Source organism: Eulemur rufifrons, chromosome 8 (assembly GCF_041146395.1).
Source record: "Eulemur rufifrons isolate Redbay chromosome 8, OSU_ERuf_1, whole genome shotgun sequence".
NCBI lineage: Eukaryota > Metazoa > Chordata > Mammalia > Primates > Lemuridae > Eulemur > Eulemur rufifrons.
In genome coordinates, this window is record NC_090990.1 from 32,088,747 (window position 1) to 32,112,326 (window position 23,580).

At 44.9% G+C, this 23,580-nt stretch overlaps 1 protein-coding gene across 9 annotated transcripts in view; it reads right to left on the reverse strand.

Moving 5' to 3' along the window:
* The window catches only part of ERI3 (ERI1 exoribonuclease family member 3), a 128,972-nt gene extending 105,681 nt beyond the window's left edge, over positions 1-23,291 (reverse strand). For 2 of the 9 annotated variants that reach the window (XM_069479837.1, XM_069479842.1), the window contains exons 1-3: positions 22,904-23,224; positions 20,829-20,904; positions 8,941-9,218 (exon numbers count right to left, since the gene is read on the reverse strand). In XM_069479837.1, the coding sequence (XP_069335938.1) occupies positions 8,941-9,218; positions 20,829-20,904; positions 22,904-23,038 (489 nt within the window). In that variant the 5' untranslated portion in view covers positions 23,039-23,224. The other 7 variants (XM_069479845.1, XM_069479839.1, XM_069479838.1 and 4 more) reach the window with 7 other exon arrangements.
* Positions 23,292-23,580: the final 289 nt, after the last annotated feature.

Sequence of the window (23,580 nt, forward strand, 5' to 3'; positions counted from 1 at the left end):
TCTACACCATCACTGTGAACGTCCTTTCAGGCCTGCCCCTGACATTGTTTCTCTAAATCATATTACCTTTCCAGTGAGAGCAGACCTTATCAAAACGGCATGTTTTATCCCACTCATCAGCTCCTGCCTCCCCCAACCCCGACTAACTACCAATCCCTTTCAGTTGAACAGTTGGCCTTTCAAAGGTTGCTACTGCTGGAAAAAATACCTGTGAACAATGCAGACATAGTCCCTGGACTCCGTCTGCAGACACTGCAATCTCAAATCGTGGCTCTCAGTTTTATCACACTTTTGGAGAGCAGGAGTCCAAGCTTTCTAGCCAGTTACCATCTTATCTACCTAAACATCACTGCCTACCTCCCTTAGGCCAATGGCCAACAGTGCATCAAACAGACCCTAGAGGAACAACTACCTACATTACTACTAAGGAGCTCGTCTATTTCAGTTCTCCCTGATATGGATCTTCAACTCAGAGCACCCCATTTGCAACAACTAGAGATTCCACTCTTCACTCCTTACCAAATCTCTTAGCACCACTGACTGCCCAGGAGCCCACTAGTATCCAAAAGAGTTATGAGCTACTTAAGAACATGGTTCTCAAGCTCGTTTCTATCCCAGCACACCTAAGGGTTACAGCACACAACTTCTCTCCATCCTCACCATCATCACCTTAGTCCAGCCCACTAACATCTCTCGCAAGTAATGTGTCCTAACTGGTTTCCCTACATACATTTTTAACCCCTTGGAACATCTTCCTCTGTGTTCCCATGAACTCTGGCTTGCAACATCTATTTCTATTTCTTCTCTTCTCAACAGTACATTCAAATTTCCTTTTCTGGCTCACTAACTTTGCCCCCAACCTCACTGTGGAATCCGCGTACTCCTTTACTTTCAGCAACATCAGCATCTCCAAATAAGACCCTCTGCCAGCATCTAACCCTCAGATCAGCCCTAGGCTGGAATGGCCTCCACAGGATTAGGCACTGACCACAGCACTACCTCAGAAGGAGCCACTAGTGTAACAGACCTGTTTTGCTGCCCACAGACCTTCAAGATCTCCCACTGGCCGACTACATGCCAGAACAAGACGAAAACATCAGCCCATTCCAAGTCACCTCTACTTCAGAATAAAAGCTTCCCTCCCTGATGCTGTCTCTCCCTCCAGAGTCTCCTTTCTAACTCTCCCAGTACCTAACGGGGCTTTGCCCGTGGGAGTACTTGATGCACACAAGACCCTTTCTGCCTGTGCCAGCCTGCTTACCCTTCTGCCGCAGACCCGCAAGCCTGCGGGGGCCAGTGTCAGTCTGGGAACCCTCTCGTCTCAGGCTTTTAGGCTACGGCTCAATTTTCACAGCTAGAGCTCAAAACTCATCACATAAATGTAAGACTGTGGGGGCTTTTTAAGTATTGTGAACACCCAGGATAAGGGGATAAAAAATAATCATCCCGATGGCATCTTAATCAAAATGATGCAAGATCCTTTTCCCCAACGAGACACAGAGATGGAGAAAGGGTCTCCTAATATCAGTTTCCTCATGTCAAACAACTGAGATCAGTCTCCATAAGAAATGTAATCAACGAGGGGAGAGGAAAACAAGATAGGATGGGGGTGGGGAGGAGTGAAGCCTATGGACTGAGGCTGAACGTTCCCCTGGATTTTACCTCCCACCACCCCTGTGCGGCCTGCTGGCTTTCTTCCTATGGCTGTTCCTGTTGCTGCTGCTCAGAGGGAGCTCAGCCTCCACCCCAACACCCGCAATCACCTCTGGTTTTGCCAGTCTTCTCTTGTCACCCAGACCCTCTGCCTCTCCATTAATCCTTCCTTTCACACTTCTCTCAGTGTTAGTCAGCCAGCCATTTATCTGTTTGAAGGGTCTAAACCTCCCTGGTCTATTGAAAGAGGGTCCTAGCAATCCAGATCCAAACTCCCAGTAATTTTTTTGGGGGGGGAGGGGTCATGTCATTCTCCAGCCCTTGCCTCTCCCTAGAGACCCAGCAGTCCACCCTTCTAACTGCCACCTTCAATGACAGCTGAGGTATCAGGTTAGCCTCCCTGACAATGCCTCAGAACCTCAGCTCACATATTTCCACTTTGACCCTCACCCTTTTGCCCACAACTTTATTGGCTGAAATGCTCTCAAGCCTCTTCGAGCCTTTGTACTCTACTTACAGCATCCCAATAAGACCATCTAGCCTAAGTGTGAGAAATAGCACATAACTGATACAGATAGTACAACTAGCTGAACAGTGAAATATTTGCCAGGTTCAAAGTCTTCATTCTCCCTCTCCCTCATTTTCAACAGTCCCACAAACAAGCCTGCAATAGAGGTCACTTTTTCAGACTTAGGCCATCCTGGCTTACTCTATGAGCCCCTTCTTTTATCCCTGCTGTAACAGTTCTGAGAGGCCTCTCGAGTCTCCTGAATTTCTTAACTGCGCAGCCTATGCAACCCCTCCCCCACATGAGCAGCGTTGCTCTCTCCCATCCTTTGTGCCCCCACCATACCAGGTACCTACCTACGTAACGGTAGTTATCATACTGCCTAAGAGTTGTACGTGTACAGTTGCCCTCCTCGACTATGAGCTCCTTGAGGGTAGGGACCATTTCTTACTCATCTTCAGATGCCCAGCATCTAACACAGAGCTTGAAGTTGCTATCCAAAGAGTAAAAAGAGGCCTTTCCATGGCCTCTAAGGTGGTTACAATGAGGTCCTCCCCATTCCTTTGCTGACTTAGTTGGTTTTGTCATGTCCAACAAAAACTTTAAAAGGCAGCTCAGTGTCACTGTTATTTTACAGTCCCTGATCTCATTCACCATTTATCAATGGCCCTATTCTTTAGAGCTCTTCCCCACCAACAACCTTAGCCCAGTGCCTAACAAAATCTGCATTCCAACAGCTGTCTCAGCCCTGGGGAGGCCACCAAGATAATAAGAGGCTGGGTGGGGGGGCTCTTTCCTGATTTGCACTAAATTATGTGGTGATTTTGTTACCAGTGACCCAGTGCTCCCCAAGGAAAGTTCCTGGCCCCTCCCCCAGGCAACTCCATAGTCTAACTACACACCATGGCAGCTTAAAGGTATAAACCCTGGGGAAGGTGGAGGAGCAGTCTGAATAGAGCAAATAAACCCACTTTGACTGTGCCTCTGCTATGCCAAACACACAAGGCAGCGCCACCATGCATCAGTGCTCCATTCCCCGAGATGTATATTTTACTTCTACATTGCTATGTCTGCTCCAAATAAAGAAGGACCCTTCGGCTTTCGGGTGAAGTTATGCTATGGTCAAGACCCGGACACAGCAAACGCTTGTTCCCGTTCAAGGAGCACTAGTGAGGAGCCACAGTGAGAGTCAGGGGGAGGCCTGTCCCTGTGAGGGACCACCAGGAAGCAGCAGCCTGTGGAGGAAGACGGCTTTAAGAGGGGGAGGGGGAAGCACCACATTTATGGAGGCAGACATGAAAAGGACAAAAGGGCCTAGTGGGCCGCCCCATTCCCATCACCACCCCTGGCCACCAATAGAGGAATTCATTTATAGTGACCCTGAAAGAAGAGATGTGTTAAAGCAGAGATATAACTAAAAAGAAAGGCAATAATTGGTCTGGTGGGCAGGGGGAAAATTATTCCAGGAGTCAGGAGCCTGTGCAAGAACACTTACAGCTCACATAGTCGTCATAACTCAGCCCCCTCAAGCATTTTGTGCTCTGCTTATGGTGTTAACTTTAATGTCTTAACATATAACACCATCCACACTAACACAAAATACTACACACACCAGATGAGGCTGAGTTATAGTTGCTGTGGGAAGCATAACTTTGAATTTCCTGATTTTGGTGCATTTAATCTCAACCATAATGTTACATTAACGTCGGTTTTGCATTTCATTTCCCAGTTTAGAAGAATAGCATCAGTGCCTTCGCCTGTCTGTACAGAAAAAAGTACACGCTGACTGGGGCCACAGGCAGAGGGACCACAACCCAATGACTAGGCTCTTGGGCTAAAAAGCCTGGCCCAGCCCCTCCCACTTGGAGGAGCTGCAACCAAGACAAATGAATGGGGAGGGAAAGGTGGGTTCTTTCTCTAGGGAACTGCCTTCCTGTCCACTTGAAGACTACAGGAACCAAGAACAGAGAGAAGGAAAGAAGCTAAATATGGAGGAAAGAGTAATGGGGGGGGGTGGAGTCAAGGGGATTTCTGCCTTTCAGTCTTAAAGAGAGGAGAAAGGAATCAATATAGTTTGCTTTGTAGAGATCTTAACCAATTTCCTGTAAAGTTTTCCAAAATGTCTCTTTCACACAAGACTAATAACGATGTGCCAGCTCTAGGTCATGCTAAAATCCTCCAAATGCCTCTCTTCTGTATTATTCCTTCTCCTCTGTCACCATCAACCCTCCCCACTACCCTACCCTTCAAAAATAACCCAGCATCTGGACAATTTTCTATAAAAGAGAAACTCCTTTACTCATAGTTCTAACTCAAAATGCAGATGGAGTCTCTTCAAGGTTTTCATGAAAAGAAAAAAAAAAAAAGCCCCTGTGGACAAAGACCAAACACTAGAAAACCTCAACCCCAAAGGTCATTTTTCTCCAAAGTTATGGGCACTTGAATACAGATGAGAAGGCAAATAGTCGGCAGGGCTGCTGCAGAGCAGCGAGAAAAAGGCTACCCAGGAGCCTGACAGATGGCCAGAGAGAACCCGGGGAGGAAGGGTAGGCAGCAGCAGGACGGCAGCTCCCCAGATGCAGAAAGCTTGGCTGCCCCCTCCCTCCCTGGCCATCCAGACAGCTGAGGTTACTTCCTCCTCCCCTTGTGCTGTGGCCTATACCTCATTTTCCTCACTTACATTTGCTTTGGTCTCTTTTGAACACTGAGGTGGTGAAAGAACTTGCCCCAAGGTTAAAGATGCACAATTAAAGATCCCACCAAAGCTTTCAGGCTGCTCTCTGGGCCTCAGGGTCAAAACAACCATCATTCGATGCACATCCACACCAAAATGAGCAACGTGAACTCCTGCAAGCGAGGACAAAGGAGCCACGGTTCTCCTAAATCAGATAAAAATCTACTTCTATATCAGGAAACAATTTCTAAAACAAGAAAGGAACCACATTCCTAAAATTTAGAACCTCTAAAACATTTTAAACCATCTAAATTAACGTTTAAGTGAAAAAATGTTTTCAAATGAAAAAAAGTCAGCTATTCAACCAATACCTACCATGTTAGTCTGAATCGAAACATGTAAAACAAATAAAATGAGTGCAAAACCCAGAACACGAAAGCCTATTACTGTCAAACCGACCACTCCAGTTTCACCTAGCTGAACAAAGTACAAAAATAAACAGCAAAAATGATGACAAATGGAAAATCCCACGTTTTACCTGTTTATAACCAATATTGTTACTCACCCAAGTACAACAGAGCTCACACCTGTTAGTTTTTCATTCCTTTAGGACAGTCCCAATAAGCTGATTCAGGGACTTCTGAAATCCTGAGACAGAAGAGAAATGAGCCTTCAAAAAGGCCGTGGCCCAAAATTGTTTCTGCCTCCTGTACACTCAAGGGGTATGAAACATTCTCATAAGAATCAGAAGTGTACCATGCAGAGGTCTTAGGCATTGAAAGTTCCTGGGAGCTGGTCAGGAGAGCTGGGGTGGTTCTCATTCACAACCCCAACCCCACCCCCAGGACACATGCAGCCCCTACCCATAAAGAATCTCAGTCAAGTGGACAGCCATCAAGCCATCCCAAAAGAGTACGAGGGAAAGCTGATCTAACTTGCACACCTTATTCTAATCCTTTTATTGTCTCTTCTGGAAGTTCACTCTCATGCCAAATCTCAACCTTTCCTCCTTCCATTTAAATTCATTTCTTTTTTTGTCCTTATTGAAAAGAATGAGTTATCATCATACTCCCTGGAACAACTACTCCCCACATGATGAATTTATTTAGTCTGGACAAGAAATTGTCACCAAACTATATTCAATTTCTTTTCTTTCTTACTAAGTCCATTTTTGTGCCTCTAATGATTTTTTTCCCTCTTATCCTGTGCTTTTCCAATTTCTCCACTTCCCTTGTTGACCAGAAGACCTAAAAAGCACAGAGGCTCTAATGAGAGCCTGATCTATAATGACCTCAATGGAAGAATGCTATCCTATCTGGAACTGATGTCTCCAATCCATCCTTCAAGCTTCCTCTGAATCCCCTCCTCCAAAAAAAGGGAGACTTTAAGTTGCCACTAACAAGTCTCAAGCTGCCCACCCCCTTCCTGAGGGTGAGCCGATGGGTAGTCCAACATAGATGTCGGGCCTCAAACTCACCTTCTCACCTGTTGATCACGGCATTGTAGAGGCTTAATGAAGTCGAGATGCATTACATTTATCACTCACCCTAGATCCACTCAAATCCATCACTATGTCACAGCAAGAAGTTAGATTGATCTGACAGGATTTGCTCTTCTTCACAAACCCATGTAAGTTATTACTCAGTACCCCACGCTCCTCTAGCTGTTTGCTGATTGATTATCTGACGATCAGGTCAAGTATCTTCTCTAGAATCACAGTAAACTAACGGGTCTATAATTTCCAAGATCATTCGTATTCTCCTTTTAAAGATAAGCAAGACAGCAAATGCTTCTTCCTGAGTTCTCTAAAGCAACAGCTAATGCTTTGCTAATAATGAACCAGGGCAGCCAATTCCTTAAGTGCCCTTGGAATCACATCATCAGGGTTCATTGATTCTGGAGATAATCTATAATCAGGCCAGATCCTGGTAAACAGCATGAAATCCTAACTCAGCCTGGGTCTGGAAGGCCTTTGTGCCTAAGTCTGGGAGGAAAGTTGGTGATACAAGTGATTTCAATTGGTACGGCTTATGTCTTCAGCACTGTGATAAATAAATACATAAATAAAAACAATGCCCTTGAAAGAGAGATGAAAGGTGATACTGTCAGACCAAATTGAGACACAAATCAGGCTTCACCTTCAGGAACATTGGCAGGACCCACTGTAGGACAAGAGGACAGAGCTACATAATTATCTGAGATTATACTCTTACTGAAAAGTAAGAAACACACATACACAAGCATACGCCAGGAAGGAAAAAGCAGTAAATGCCATAATGGAGGTGCCAAGCAATTATGAGGATTCAAAAAAGGGATGAATCATATGCAATAGAAATATGTTCGATTTTAGTCTCATGTCCTACTAGGGCTTACTCAGTGACTGAAACCTACATCAGTAGGGAAATAATATGGCATATTAGGATATGGATCTCTGATTCCCAACCCGGGAAAAATCTACATAACCAAAATTCTCAACCCACCACTCAGGCACCCCCACTATGCCAGAGAATCTCCAGTAGTTTGGGGGGGAAGAGAAGACTCTACAGTATGGGCAGGAACAAGAGGCAGAGAAACTAAGTGTGGTATGGGTGGCTCCCAAGCTACACTACCGTTCATCCAAAGTTCCTTCCCTTAGGACATTCTCTTTACCCAGCTCCAGTCTTCCCAGGCCTTAGTAGGCCTTATTCCAATGCCCCAAAGGCAGACCACTGCTTTAAGGGAGAATAGGGAAAAAAAGAGGAGAAAGGGGAAACTAAAAAAGTTGTGGAGTCTTTATGTAAAATAATCTACCATTCTAAAGACAGACCCTTTCCTGAAAAAAACCAACCATGAGAAATGAACCCAGTTTATCTCTGAATGGACCCCACTCATCTCCACCTCCCAACTGCTCTATGCTGAGGTCTTCCTCCCTCCTGCTTAATATTCAATGCTCCTCCCAGGGCAACAAGTCTATGCATCACAAAATTTCATACTCTGTAACCTAGCCCTGAGGGAAGCTTTGCAGTCCTGGAGCCCGGCATACCTGAGGCATCAGCACTACAGTGAACTGCCACAGCAGCCCCCAACCATTGCCTCAAAGCAAACATTAAGCACTTCGATATCACCTAGCACACGTGTCTCTCTGTTGCTAATCCCAGCTTCCTAGGTAAAGGGTCTCTGAACACAGCTGGTGATTGAGAAAAAAAGCAAGCAAATAAACTGTCCTTTCTAACAGACCAACAATGGTACTTCTTCAGGTTATCTAATGTGGCATAACAAATCATCCCAAAACTTGTGGTTTAAAATATCAACAATCATTTGGTATCTCTCACAGTTTTTGTGAGTCAGGCATTTGGGAGTGGCTTGGCTGGCTGGTCTGGGTGAGGGTCTCTCCTCAGGTTGATGTCAGATGTCCACTGGGCCTTCAGTCATCTGAAGCCCTAACTGGGGCTGGTGGATTCACTTCCAAGATAGCTCATTCACATGACTGGCAAGTTGGTACTGGCTTCTGGCTTTTGGCTAAGAGCCTGAGTTCCTCACACACGCGTGCCTCTCCACAGGACTGCCTGAGTGCCCTTGCAGCATGGCAGCTGGCTTCCCCCAGAGCAAGTGCTCCAAAAGAGCAAGGCAGACTGCAATACTTTTTTATAACTTAGCCTTAGAAGTCACACGTTGTCTTTTCCACTATATTCCATTAGTTATACAGACCTATCTCTGATTCAGTGTGGGAAGGGAACTACAAGCATGTGAATACCAGGAGGTAAAGATCACTGAGGTCATCTTAGAGGCTGCTATCACAGTACTCCTTAAAAGAACAAGTGGCAGTGACAGGATAAGGGAGGAGGGAAGAGAATGGAGAGAGGAAGGATGGGAGAGAAGGAAATATTTTGATTCCCAAAAGCTGAGACCAGAAACAAACAGTGTGCCCCATTCTCCCCAGAGACTTCTCAGGTCTACCTTACCCTAGCAAACCTGAACCAAGTCCTGCTTCCTTGGCAGGAACTACAAATGAGTAGCTAAAAGCCAAGACGATGTGATAAAGCTCCCTTGGGTCCCAGGAAGCAAGACTGTCCTCCCTCCCTCCGTGCCCACCCCACCTTTTCTAAAGCAATGATGCAACAGTTACCTGAGGATGAATCTGTGGCTTGTCACACGTGGCCTCAAAGTCCAGCACTAAAAAGTAGTGATACCTCTGGGGAGGGAAGGACACCATTGCCGCCATGGATGCGCCAAAGCCGTGGGCCGCCAGCTTTCTGGTGGATATGGAGCAGAACTCCGGAACACCACAAGGAGAAAATAAGTGGGAGCCCAGCACTTTTCTTGCTCTTGAAAGTAAATACGAAGAAAATCGAGCTGCTCCAGTCTGTAAAGGTGCTAGCATTGAACATCCAGAAGCATCTAAAACTTAGGGGAGGAAAGTTAAAAAAAAAAAAAAAAAAAAAAAAAAAGAACAGAGAGCCTGGGTTACTCCCCACCCGCTGTGGTCCTGTTCCATCTAGTCTTCAGGAATATCCACACAACATGAGCCACTCCCCAGTGTTCCTGGGCCCCTTTTCTAAATCACAGCATTCGTTACTAAAGTTCAAGACCCTAATACCAGCACCTGCAGCATTATTACAGCTCTGAGTCTCCCGGATCATTCTCAAAACAACATGCAACACTGGCCTTCATCTTAAAGTTCAAAAGAGAGAAGAGAGAAAAATTTTGCGGTCACTTCTCAGGTGGCAACAGTTAACATTAAAGCTTTGGGTCCCAAAGTAACATGAGGTGACCCTGTTGCACAATCAGTCCTAGGAGCTAAGTAGACGCAGAAACACAGCAGAAAATGTCCCAGGCTCTCTCCTCAGCTCCATTAGGAGCCATTTGCCCCTGCCTTTCCTGTCTGATTCTTGACATCTCCACATACCCTCCTCCCTTCTCCCAAGGTGAAAGCAAACAAAGCCAATCACAGAGGAGTTTGCTCGAGACATTCCGGTGGTTCCCAGCCCCCACACCAGTAAGTGGCACCCTGGGGGAATGAACACCGCCTGGAGAGCACAGCTGGCAACAGCCTTAGGCCTTCTCATTTTCTGCCTTTAGACTCACTCTCTACTAGAGGCCCTTGAATGACTGCAGGACTTTTTAAATAGGGAAGAAAAAGAAAACCCAGATGTGGCAGTAATGGGAGCATTGCTAAAAGTCTAGTAAAGTTTTCTGAGTGAACATGTGCAAAAAAAAAAAAAAAAAATTGAATCACTTTTCCTTTAAGTTTTCTCTTTAAATTTGCAGAATGCCTGCTCCTCAGAGGGCTAACTAAATATAAAAATCAAAGCCTATAGTTTTACTCACAAATAACTCAGGCTTCCTGAAAAAAAAAAATAAGAACAAAGCAGAAATTTTGTCTTTCCCCGTTATACCCAACATTCAAATTTCCCTCAACTTTAATCCTCTAGTAAAGAAATCTCACCACTCAATACAGAAATGGCCACAGTTTATGCTTTCTGAAGCCCCATTCCAACAAAGGCTTGCCTCTGAATGGCTGCAAGTGGACACCTGGTTCCCTCCATGTAGGGCAGAGGGATACCACTCTGTGAAGTCCAGAGCATATTCAAGGGCAATGAGGCCACTGCTACCTGAGAGGATATGGGCAATGCCAAGTATTACTTTTCTTTCAACCTCTCTCCTGACTCACTGATGAGCTACAATAACTTGCCTGCATATTAGGAAATATGCTAGTATAGGTCCTCAATTTTCCTATCCCTATAGTGAGATTTCAGGGAGATTCAGTGGAGCTAAGACTAAAAAATATCTCAAGGTCTTCATGGATCCTGCACAACCATAGCACTTGTTTTCACCATTGCTTTATAGCCTCACCAAAAATGCAGCCAAAACTTCTCCGGCTGGCTTGAGTTTCACTATGGAATCCCTTAGGAAGGCAAAGAAGCCAATATCCTTTTGAAAGCCAGAGCCAAAATAACTCTACATCACCCACTCCTGAATAGTACTGGAAGCCTCATTGAGATGGGAGACATCAGTCTGCTCAAATCACCCACTCTAGTTTGGATCCAAAGTCCCTTAAGGCATTACAACTCCTCTAACCCCACAAAGTCGGGCCATGCATAGAGACTTTTAAGTCTTAAAGTTCTCCAATGTGTATACAGTATGCACAGTATACATAGTCAACCAGACCCTGTTTGCCAAATACTACAGGCAATTAAGCATCATGATTAAGGAGGACTTCCAGGTTTGAATCCTGGCTTTGCCACTTACTAGCCATGGCATCTTGGGCAAGCTCTGTTCTTCAATTCCTCACCTATAAAATGACAGTAATAGTAGCACCTACTCTGTTAGTGAGAATAAAATGAGACAACACATATAAAGCACTAAGAGCAGTGTCTGGCACATAAGGGCTCCATAAATATTAGCTTACTATTATTACTACCAGTATCCTACTGGGCTTTGCCCACCTGGCCAAGCCTGGATTCCCATTCTCTGGGCCTGTAAATCCAATTAGTGCACAAGGCAGCCTTAGAGAGTAACACTGATGTCTCCTCCATCCCTAAAATGCTCTAGACTTTCCACAGAACATACCTATTCCCTCCCATGGACAACACACTGATGGCCAATGGTTCTCTTGCCTGCAGGCCTTGCTTTCTCACCTGATTTCACCCACATCAAAAAGCTTCTCTTGTAGGAAGTCTTGAAAGTAGACATTAGGAAGCCAGGCTTCCACAAGTCCACAGTCACTGGATTCCATACTTCCCTTACTTCTAACAACCAAGTTCAACTCAAGCAAGAAACAGAGTAGCTCCTCCTCTTCCCTTCCTAAAAAATTCAACCCTAAAGCCATTAAGTGCAGCAGAGGAAGGCAGGTAACTACACCAGTTGGAGTGAGGTGAGCCGGAGGGGTCTGAGAGGAGTGCCAGAGCCCAGGCAGGGTGAGGGCATTCACATGGAGTGGGGAAGGTATGGTGTAGCATGTGGAAGCCAAGTGGGGGTGTGGACAGCATCCATGTCAGAGGCAGTCTGATGTAGGGAGTCATAGGCAGGGTAAAAGAGGTACTCATGAGGGGTAAGGGCAGTGACAGCAATGGGAAATTAGTTACATTCAGAGGGACTGATCAAAGAAGTGTATATATTAAGGATAATGGGAACCAGGTTTCTCAATGTTAGAGAAAGAAGTTAAAATATGGAAAGAGGCCGGGCGCGGTGGCTCACGCCTGTAATCCTAGCACTCTGGGAGGCCGAGGCGGGTGGATCACTCAAGGTCAGGAGTTCGAGACCAGCCTGAGCGAGACCCCGTCTCTACTAAAAAATAGAAAGACATTATATGGACAACTAAAAATCTATATAGAAAAAATTAGCCGGGCATAGTGGCGCATGCCTGTAGTCCCAGCTACTCGGGAGGCTGAGGCAGTAGGATCGCTTAAGCCGAGGAGTCTGAGGTTGCTGTGAGCTAGGCTGACGCCACGGCACTCACTCTAGCCTGGGCAACAAAGTGAGACTCTGTCTCAACAAAAAAAAAAAAAAAAAATATGGAAAGAGAAAATCTGTGTTGTTGGACTGGACTTGGTGGGAAGAGTATGAACTCATGGTTTCCGATACAGACATAGATATATAAACCTAGATGTAAATGTGAGCACAAATATGCATACACACACAAATATATACACACATGCACATATATTTTCCAGCTCTATCTAAGGAAGGGCCAGGAAGCAGCAACACTCAATAGCAATCAATGAGCATACCTGGCACCCAGTTGCCTTCTAAATACCATTCTCCACTAAAAGAAATAGAGCTCCTTGGAGAAATGGCTGATTCCAGGGCTGTGGAAGGAAAGTACAAGATGAGCCTGGAACATCTTGTTGTACCAGAAAGCAAGGAAATGCCCAAAGAATGATGGGAACATATCAAAGGACACAGAAGGCACCAAGAAGGTGGCCTATAAACAAGGATAGTAATACACTATAATGCATTGAATAAAATAGAAAACCATGAGTTCATAAAGATATAAATAAATTAATTTAATTAAAGTTTGATGAGAATATTTACATAGTTTCAAAGTATCTCCCCACAAAATACTTATTAACTACAGCAAGGAGTAATTTTATAATGGAGAAGCCTGGCAAACATCACCTTAATCAAGTGATCAAAATGAACATCACAATAATGGGATAAATCTAAATCATGCACCATCTAAATGGATGCAGTGAGAACAAAACATCATTTCTGTGATACTCCTGCAGAAGATGCATAACCTAAATCTAACCGTGAGAAAATAACAGACAAATTCTAATTGAGAGACAAGCTACACCATAACCAGTCTGTAACCTTCAAAACTATCAAGGTCGTGAAGGTCAAGGAATGTTTACTGAGGAAAGCCTAAAGGAGACTAAAGAGACTTGATAACTAAATGTAACCCATGATTCTAAATGGGATCATTTTACCACAGAGAACATTCCCTGGCAAAACCTGACTGGGGTTTGAGGATTAGATAGAGGTAACCTATCAATGTTAATTTCCTGATTTTGATGGTTGTGTTGTGGCTAGGTAGGAAAATGTCCTTGCTTGTAGGAAATACTTGCAAAGTATTTAGAGTAATAGAGCATTAGGTCAGCAATTTAACCATCAAATGGTTCAGGGAAAAAATTCTTTGTACTGAACTTCCAACTTTTATATAAATTAGGACTGTTTCAAACATTTTTAAAATCCAGGAGCAACGTGGTTAAAAAATATTAAAAAACAGAGGACAGTATGTGAGGGAGAGCTCTCCCTGTCATGTCTGAAGAAAATAGGTAGGCTGCATGCTCTTCTCTGGCAGGGAGGCTGGGAAAAGCCAGCCCTCAAAGCATCTGTAAGCCCAAATAGTTCCTTTCCACCTAGCTGAGTCTCCACCAGAAGAGTGCCCACTCAGTGCCCCTCACTGGCACTCCTGCCACCACAGCCTTCTCATGAAACACCCCTGTAGCCCCCACAGTAGCAGCCCACCTGCCCTGTACCCCCTGGCATCTTAGGGATTTCTCTTTTCTATTGATGTCTTTACACTTTAATCACAGGTTTGTAGAATATAAGTCTACAGCTTATAACATCAACTGGGACCAGAATTCAAAAGAAACAGTTTATGATTCTGTGTATTTCTGCAAACTATCTTTCATCAGAGACCAAGATTTACACACATTCTCAGACATCCTTTTCCTTCTCCTAGCAAACTAAAGATAATAAGCAGCCTGTGGCAAGGAGGAAAATGAATGATTCTCTCCTCAAAATGAAGGGACCAGCCCCCCAGTGGGGACAGGGGAGGGATAAATAGGGACTGCCATGGGGCCAGCCCAATTTGGAGAAACAGGCCTTCGCCACAGCCCCTGGAGGACGGTCTCTGTGTAGAGTATTTACACAACAGACACCAATGGCTCCTCTGCAGCCATTACTGTCTATCAGGTAAATAACACATGTGCCAAAACACACATTTAATGAGGGAAATAATATGCCTTTATAAAAAGACTCAATCTGTATTTACCTGAGAGACCAAAGAAGCACCAAATCACCAGATTAGTGGAACCACAGAGGAGTCGTTCTGGTGTCTTGGGTAAATAGACATTTTATAGCCTCCATTACTGGAGGAGGGAAGGGAGTGCGGAGGGAGGGGGTCATCCTTTAACTTCCACATACGCAAGCCAGGGGAGCCTCAGTGATGGGAAAAGAAGAGGGCCCATACGAAACAGGTGGTCTGTTCCCACTTCACCTCCCAGCCACATATGTGTGGACTCTCTGGAAGGGTATGGGTATGAACTGTCCCTGGATTCAATCCATTCCATTAAAAGGCAGACTGGGAGGCAAGGGAACATTCCCCAGAAACTCCAAGGTACCAGAAGCAGGTTCTGAGTCCAGCTGACTAGAAGCACCTGGGACCACTACGGCCATGGTTTCCTTACTTCCCAATCCAGAGGCAAGTCCTTGTCTCAATCTAACTGTAGTATCACAAGTGCTCAGGCTCCTGAGTTACAGAAACAATGACAAAGAACATGGTAACACCTATCTGGAACTTACTCAGTCACAGGCTTTGTCTCAGGCAGCTAAAAATAGCTTGGGAAAAATATAAATAAACTGCAAGCCTTCAAAAGTCATAATCTGCACTCCAATGAATGCATCCTTACCGCCAGAGCACCTTCTGTGAAAAATCACACACTGTCAAAGGTGCAAGAAGAGGTAACAGTCTAATCAGCCAGGGAAAATGAGGCCCTGAAAGAGAAAAGGACTGCCCAAGGTTCACACGGCAAGAAAGACGAAGGATAGGACACAGGGCTCCTGATGCTCAGGCCACTGCACCAACACAAGGAACAGGCCTCACTACTCTTCCCCCAAGCTGCTGTGCAGTCTCACAGGAGAGGCCAGGGGCCTGAGGGCTCCACCTAGTCTGCTGAAGGCTGGACATGCCCTGGAACCTCTACATGACTTTCCGAAGGCCCCAAAGTGGAAAGGAAGCAGGAACTCTAAAGCTGGCTCCTCATCTCAACAAAAATCTCCTCTCTACAACCATTCACTGCCGTGGCTTGTAGCTACAGCTGCTTCTGCTCCAAGGCAGGGCTAGGGAGAGCTCCCCCAACTCAGAAGCAGCTGCGGATCCCAAACTGCTAGCAAAGCTAAAGTCACTAAAGGCCTTCAGGAACACCAAATTCTGATGGCAACATCACAGGACACAGCAGGTTCGCTCTCCCCTTCAATAGGCCTGTCTCAGCAGCTTGAGGCAGCACATAAAAAGAGGCAATTGCTTGTGATTTGCCTATTGTTTGTCATCAGCCATGCCCAGTAGTTTGGGCAAACTCCTTCCAGGGGTCAAAGCCAGACGACATCTTTTTGCAAGTCAATTGCGATCTCATCACACACTAAGAGGGGCAAAGCCTTGTTTCCTCACATTATAAATAGGCTAGAGGAAGAGGGAGGGCAGGGTACGGTATGCCATCCCTTTAAGTACCTCCTACACTTGTAGACAGCATCGGACCCCAGAAGGGAAGCACCCAGAATTGTTAAACACTTCCTATACTCATGCTTCTGAGATGGAGAACTGGTATCATATGATCTAGTATAACCCACTGGTATTAGACAAATGTAGGTTCAAATCCTGACTCTACTATAAATTCTTTGTAATAATAGCTACAGTAATAACACTTGTATCTTTGGGGTTCAATTCAACCATACAATGTAGCACAACAGTAAGTGCTCAATAGAAGGGAGCTACCGTTCTTAATACATAAGAGAAAAGGGAAATATCATTTTCTGAAAATCCACTACAACCCGGGTACCATATTGGCGATTTACATATTTTATCTCACTTAATCCTCCCAACTATCAATACATACGGAAACTAAGGCTCACAGGTGCTCAGCTCTTTGGGTCCCTATTCTCCTCCACCGTGTCTGCTGGTCCAGGTTTCCCCACGTGACTGACTCCTCCATCAGCCATAGGGCTAACAATGCATATGAACTTCAGTTTTTCTTGTGAGGTAAAGTGTGACCTTAACTAAAAGTAACTCAACCTTAAGTAATAATTAAATGCATCCAAATCATCCCAATTTGTTTTCTTAATTTTTTTTATACTTTAAAAAGAAAAATTGGAGCCCCAAGCACAAAAGCAGAAACAGGAAGGTGTGCCTTGAATTACAACAACTGCAGCACAAGAACTTGAAGCCTCCTCTCAAACACAATTCCAAAGGAACAAATCTTTCCATCTTATAGAGAGGAGAAACTGGTAGGAGGCAGGGTTACAATCAGCTCTTACTCAGGTCCCCAAATGTGATGTTTTCTTTTACAAATCTGTGCCTTGGTGAATGCTACTCCCTCTGTTTAAGAATCCACTTCCATTTTTTACCAGGCAAATTATTGCTCCCTCTGCAAAATCCAGCTCAAATATCCCCATTTCAGTAGCTTCCTCTGACACTCCATCATAAAGTTAATTGCTTCAGTGTGATCCAGTGGCAGAGTTTATTCTTATTTCATAACTTTTATCTCACTATATTGTAAGGTGTTAGTATTTGTTTCTCTTACTACCAGTAATTTTCAAGGAGTTAGGTGAGAAGGATGGAAGATAGCTGTAGAGGAGTATGTGTACATGCGTGTATAAAAAGCATATTTGGCATGATAATTCTTTGACTTGGTTTTTGTCAGATCTTTAATGCATTTTAAAATTTCAAATAGCATTAAAGAAGAGCATGAGAGTAGCGTTTTTTTGCCTTTTTAATCTAAGTGGTGCATGAGTTTTAAAAGCCTAAGAAACACTGAGCTACATCCTTAAGGGCAAGTACCACATTTTATTCATTTCTGTATTCCCAGCACAGGACCAGGCACAGAGTAAGTACAAGAAAATGTTTGCTGAAACATTAATATACCGCAAGTCATGAGGCCAACTGCTCTGGAATTAGAACATGCTAACAGAGCAGGGCCTAAGCACTGAACAAAGCTTCTTTTCTTTCTCTTTCTATCCTTCTTCCTAGCCTACCCCATTCTGTCCTCCCCACTTAAAGGGAGGGGGGAAAGAGAGAGAAAGAGAGAAAAAGAGAGAGAGCGAGAGAGAATTGCCCTGGTGCTGGAATACCATTAAAAGGATTAATTTAGGGACCGGTGTTTGGACTGTCACATCCAATCACTACCCACAGATCTACAGCTTCCCAAATCAGGCTCATGCAAAGAGGAATCAATTGCAAGGACACAGAGGGTCTGAACAGGCATACTAATGGCCTCCTGAGGTGCCAGCGGCCAGCTCTGACACTCCCATAAATTATCTGCCTTTTGATTTTACCTGTAGCTGTGGGGCACAAGGCACAATTTTGAACATATCAAAGCAATCCCTCGTAACCCAAAGCTCCCCAAGGAATGTCCCCAAAGAGGAAAGGCTAAAAACAACGACCCAAAGGAAATCTGCATCCCAACAGGTCTGGTCCTAGCAGTCATCAATTAAAACCCAACAGAACCAAGTGGATAAAGTAGGACCCAAATCAAGCCTAGTAGACCCAGACAAGGCAAGCGTTAGACTGCAGTTCTGCAATGACTACGCATCTCTCACTGAAGGGAAGAGAAATCACAGCAATAAACTAAAACAATTTCATCTGGAGGCAAATATGCACTAGCTTTGATAGTACCTCACTGCATGACCTCAGGCAACTCACTTAACCTTCCTGGGCCTCAGTTTCTTCATGTGGATAGCAAGGACAAGAATGCTGACCACCTGACCCACTTCCCAGACTGCTGGTGAAAAGTAATAAAAAACATTCGAGAAGCACTTTACAAAGATGTAGGGCCACAAGGGTGGCAACACTAATAAATGACCCTAGACAGACAGGGAGGAATGACTGGTCACACTTTGGTGAATTTCTATCGGGAAGCTGCTCACTCAATTCACTTTACTGATGGTGTTGGAACTAAGGTCTACCCTGAAAAAAGTTCTGGGATTCTGCATGGAACTCCTGCTGTCTGAAAATTTTCCATTTTGAAGAGCGCTTCCTTACTTTAGTTGTAAATTCCTCTTGTCTGCTGGCTACCACTGCCAGGGACTATGTTTCTATCATATGGACACAATATGACAACTGAGAGGACCCAAAACATAGTAAGCCAAAGGCAAATCACTCAACTACTGGCTGCTTTTTAAAAAATTATTAATTGTGTAAAACACAATTAGTAATAAAATTCATCAAGACATTATTCTAAGAGCTTTACCTACATTATTAAATCCTTTAACCAACTCTATTAAGTCCCATTACCTCCATTTTAAAGATAGCAAAGTGAAGCTCAGAGAGGTAAGTCACTTGCCCACGGTCACACAAACACTGTTATCAGAAACCTATCAGCTTTCCTCCAGCAATGTAATAAGTACACTGGGGCTTGTAGGAAGAAGAGACAAAAGGAAAGAACAGACACAGGACTATTGGTTCTAACCTATTCATTGAACAGTCAACAAATACTGTCCTTTATTTGGTTCCTGTACCTGACATATACTATTATATGTGAACTGAGAGATATTTTTAAAACTGGGAAAAGGTCATCAGTCTGCTACAAGCAAGGAAAGGAGAAACTGAGTAGGACATATATAGAATGAGGACAATTCCCTGGAAAGCTTACAAAAATGGGCCATCCTATGTGTGTACAGTTCAAGAAGTTCAAAGTAATGGACATTAAGGTATGAGCCCTAAGACCAAGATCCCTTCCAGGGCTCCATTCATCCATACTTCCTTCATTAGAATGTAGTTCCCAAAACCTTTTAATTCATTCTATACCAACTTTCCTTTCCTACATCTTTTTCAGGCTGTGAAATAGGAGCTGGTATCTCCAGCAGATTCTTTGGTAAACATCCTGTAAGCTCCAGTAGATGGCCAGGAAGTTAGTAAAGAGAACCAATATACATATGTATGCAAAGATTCAAAATATTGCCACAAAAGGGGAAATATAAAATGCTATCCATGTAACTGCCACAGCCTCATGACTGGTCTCTCTGCCTCCAGTATTGTCTGTCCCCTTCAATCTATTCTTCACACTGAAATCAGAGCAAAGTTTCTAAAACAAATCTTTTTTTTTTTTTTTTATTTTTGAGACAGATTCTCACTCTGTTGCCCGGGCCAGAGTGCCGTGGCATCAGCCTAGCTCACAGCAACCTCAAAGTCCTGGGCTCAAGCAATCCTCCTGCCTCAACCTCCCGAGTAGCTGGGACTACAGGTGTACACCACCAGGCCCAGCTAATTTTTTTCTATTTTTAGTGGAGACAGGGTCTCGCTCTTGCTCAGGCTGGTCTCGAACTCCTGACCTCAGGCGATCCTTCCGCATCAGCCTCCCAGAGTGCTAGGATTACAGGCGTGAGCCACCATGCCCAGCCTAAAACACAAATCTAATGTCAATCTACTGTTTCAAACCTTTTTATGGTTTCTTACTGTTCTTAAATCTGATCCAGGGGTCAGCAAACTATAGTCCATGGGCCAAATCCAGCTGCCACCTTTTTTTATAAATAAAGTTTTATTGGAACACATCCATGCTCATTCATTTTCATATCGTCTATGGCTTCTTTCATGTATAACCACAGAGTAACCGTGACAGAGACTCACAAAGCCTAAATATTTACTATCTCGTCCTTTACTGAAAAAATTTGCAGATCCCTAATCTAATCTTTTTTCTACCCCCTCTCCCCCTCATCTAATCCTAAGAGTTTCGAAGGCTCTGTACTCTGCTTACCTTTCCTGCATCATCTCTACATATTCTCCTATCCTGTGCCCACTAAGCACTCTATTGCAACCACATTAAACTTTCTCAGTGAAGTTCTGGCACTTGGTCCCTCATGTCTTCATCTAATTCTAGGTGAGGAGCTTACTTCCTCTGAGAGGCTTCCTCTGAGTCCACAAGTCTTGGTTAGGGACCCTTGTGAGTATTTCCAAAGTATCTGCAGTTCCCTTACTATAGCACTCTCAGAGTATATCATAACTGCCTTTTTACTACCTGCTTTGAATTTGTAAGCTCTTTGTTGTCAAGGACAGTGGCTGTTGTGTTCACCACCACAATCCCAGGAACCATCAAAGTGCCTGGCCCTTAGTTACTGAGTCTCTGGATATCAATCATCAGAGTCCCCCTCTTTAGCTAACCTCAATCCCTGTAAAATGGAGATAGGTTGGGATTAACTACCCAAAGGTGACAAACAACCCAAATTAAATCAAGATCCCAAAGGCCTTGATCAAATATGCTATCAAAAGCCACATGAATGTGTTTCTTCCTATTGTTTTAAGATGTATATTTCTCAGGGTAAAGAACTATTCTGGCTCCACGCAACCACCCTGAATCTAAAGTAGGTGCTTATGAGATGCCCATAAAGAATCATGACAGAACTTGAGAGTCTGGATCCCCCACCTCCAACTCTCACCACTTTTTGGACTCTTGAGCTTTGAGCATATTGAGCACTGCTGCTTTATCACAAGAAGTTACAGAAAAATACAATCTGTACCAGCCCCAACCCTCTACCCTCCAAGTCCAAATACTTAACTTGACCATGCAATAGGATTCTCACCTCTCCTTACTTCGAAGATGCCAAGACTGGCCGCTGGGGATGCTGAAGGTTCTGTGAGAGCTGGAATGCCCCAATGCTGTGAATAAATACACATCTCTGCAACAAGTCTATTTCAATACAAAGGATCAAATCCCCATTAAGGATCATACTACATCTCAAACTCCTAAACTCAAACTCCGGGATAATAGCTATCTATGTGGAAAGACAGTGCCCCTACAGAGCTTTCAGAAGCTTAGTACTATTATTTGTTTTTTTGTAATGATTTTCATGTTTGCTGATAGTATACTTTTCCTTCTAAGGAGGCTTACCTCCTAGAAACACGAAACATTTACCATATCTGAGCCTGAACTGAGAAAGATGGTCATGAAGTGGTGGCTCTCTGGCTAATTTCAGAATCCTAGTCTAGTCAAAGAAGAAAATACTGGTAAGTCCAACAATGTTCAGAACTCTGGAACTAAGGCTGGACCAGGACTCAGGGAGGGGTTGGTTGCCACAAACCCACAGGCCATATGGCCACATGGACCAGCAAACACTTTCAGAATACTTCCAAGCCTGTCTCAAGTTCTAAGAAAGTCAAGCTAACCCCAAGTCAAAGCATCAATGGATATCTATCACACTGATAAACTAATTGAGATCTTCCAAAGCATTAGAAGTTGCAGAGATGCCCTTGTAAGCTAGTAATGCTCTTTGCACAAAGAAACACCTAGAATTGGAACCAATATATTCCTGTAGACTGTTCTACACATTTAAGACTTTATTCTACTCAGATCCCCTGGGATAAGGCCACTCACCAATTTACTCCAACAGAAAGAAAACATTTTTCAAAATGAAAGGGAATAAAAGCACTTTTATTTGGAAATTTCAAGTTGGAAGGAGAGCTCTTAGCCAAGCTCTATGACCTAGCTAGCTGATTATTTACAGGATCTTTGGGCAGGAATTGTTAATGAGCTTTTAATTTGGAGTGCTTAAGTTGCCAAAGTGCTCTGAGCTCCAGTGAAGCACCACAGAATCCATAAAGGAAACCTTATCAATCACTTCTCGGCAGCTCCCTTCCCCCATCCTCCACCTCCTGATGAAAGGCAGCCAAGTGGGTTTCTAACCAAGATCACAGACACACATTAGCGGAGTCACACTCCAAGTCCCTGTTTATAAATTGGCTTTTAAATGGTAGTGGATTCAGGTATAATATACTTAAGCTTCAAGCACGAACCCACTAAAACAAGGCATGCTGTGTATGATAAAGTCAGAATAAAGCAGAATTTGATGAAGCCAATTTCTGGAAGAAATTCTACAATCAAAATCATTCAGCCAATCACAACCTACTATAGTTCAAAGAGTATAGTCTTTGGCCAATGGGATTTGTGTTTTACTGCCCTTGGGCTGGGAGACTGATAAAACCTCCGACAAGAGTAAATGCCACTGAGGTGGCCAGACACCTCTAGCAAAGGCAATGAGGGGACACTATCAGTTACAAAATCCATCCATAAGGTCACAATCCACACCCCCACTGAGGGGGGCCCCACATAAAGCATCTTCCAAGTCAACAAGAAGCAGTTATATTTTTCAAGAACTCGCAATCAAGCCTCAATCCAAGTTCATGCTTTGTTTTAAGAAAACACCTGTTGCTGGACCATTTGCAGGAAAGGCAAAGAGAAAGCTAGACAGGTTAGGCCCCTTATCCACTTTCCATCACTACTACCACCACTTCAAATTTACAAAGAGATAAACTGCTAACCGTGTGTGTGTGTGTGTGTGTGTGTGTGTGTCAGGGAGGGGGGGAAAAAAGGGATGTTCTACCTACAATTTTCTTGCTCTGTTTCTGGCCTCTCTGGTCAAATCTCTCTTCCTCTTCTCTAAAAATCCCATGTAAAAAGTCAGCCCCCTTAATCAACTCACCCAGTTTGTCTTGCAAAGCCCTGCCCCGCTCCCCCTCCACCACAACGTCACTCAGTAGATTATGCAGCCAGGGTGAGCACGTAGGCCTGCACCCAGGCCGCACAAGATGTGCGCGCCACGACCCTCACCCCGCATGCATTACCCAGGGCCCAATCTGGGGGCCACTCAGCATCACCCACCCCGGGGTGTTGCCCCCAACTCGGGCCCATCCAAGTCCAGGGGAGCGTAAGGGGAGGGGCAGGGGGCCAGGCGACCAGCCCTCCTTCCCAGGGCCGCCCCCGCCCCGCATCAGCTGAGGGAGAGGCTGTTGCCATGGCAACGCCCCCTCCTTAGGGCCAGCGCGGCAGGCTCCCTCCAGGTGCAGGCCCCGACGTCTCCCTTGGCCTCAGCAGGCGCTCAGGGTAGTGGACGGCGGCGGGCGCGGCCCGCGCCGACTGCGGCGCCGGCTAGACAGAGGAAGGGCCAGCTCCGCCCGCTCCCCACCGCCCGTTCCCGGCCGCCTCAACAGCGACAGCCAGCACCACGAGTCCACAACACACCGACTCACCTCCGCGCACTCTGACCCCGACCGACGCTACGGACGGGCGGGCGCCGTGGCCAACCGCTGGGCCCGCCGCCGGCCCCTTTGACCAATGGGCTGTGGTGGGGCGGGGCTTCTTCGCCCCAAACGCTCGTTCTCCCGCCGACATGCGCGCTAAGGTGTGTCAAGATGGTGACTCCCGGCGGCCGGCCTTATGGGACTTGTAGTTTTGAGGTTGCACGTACTCAGAAGAGAAGGCTGGGAGGGGGGGCACTTCGGAGCTGTGAAAGGAATTTTTTTTTTTTTTAAACGAAAACTTTCTAGGGCCTAGAGCGA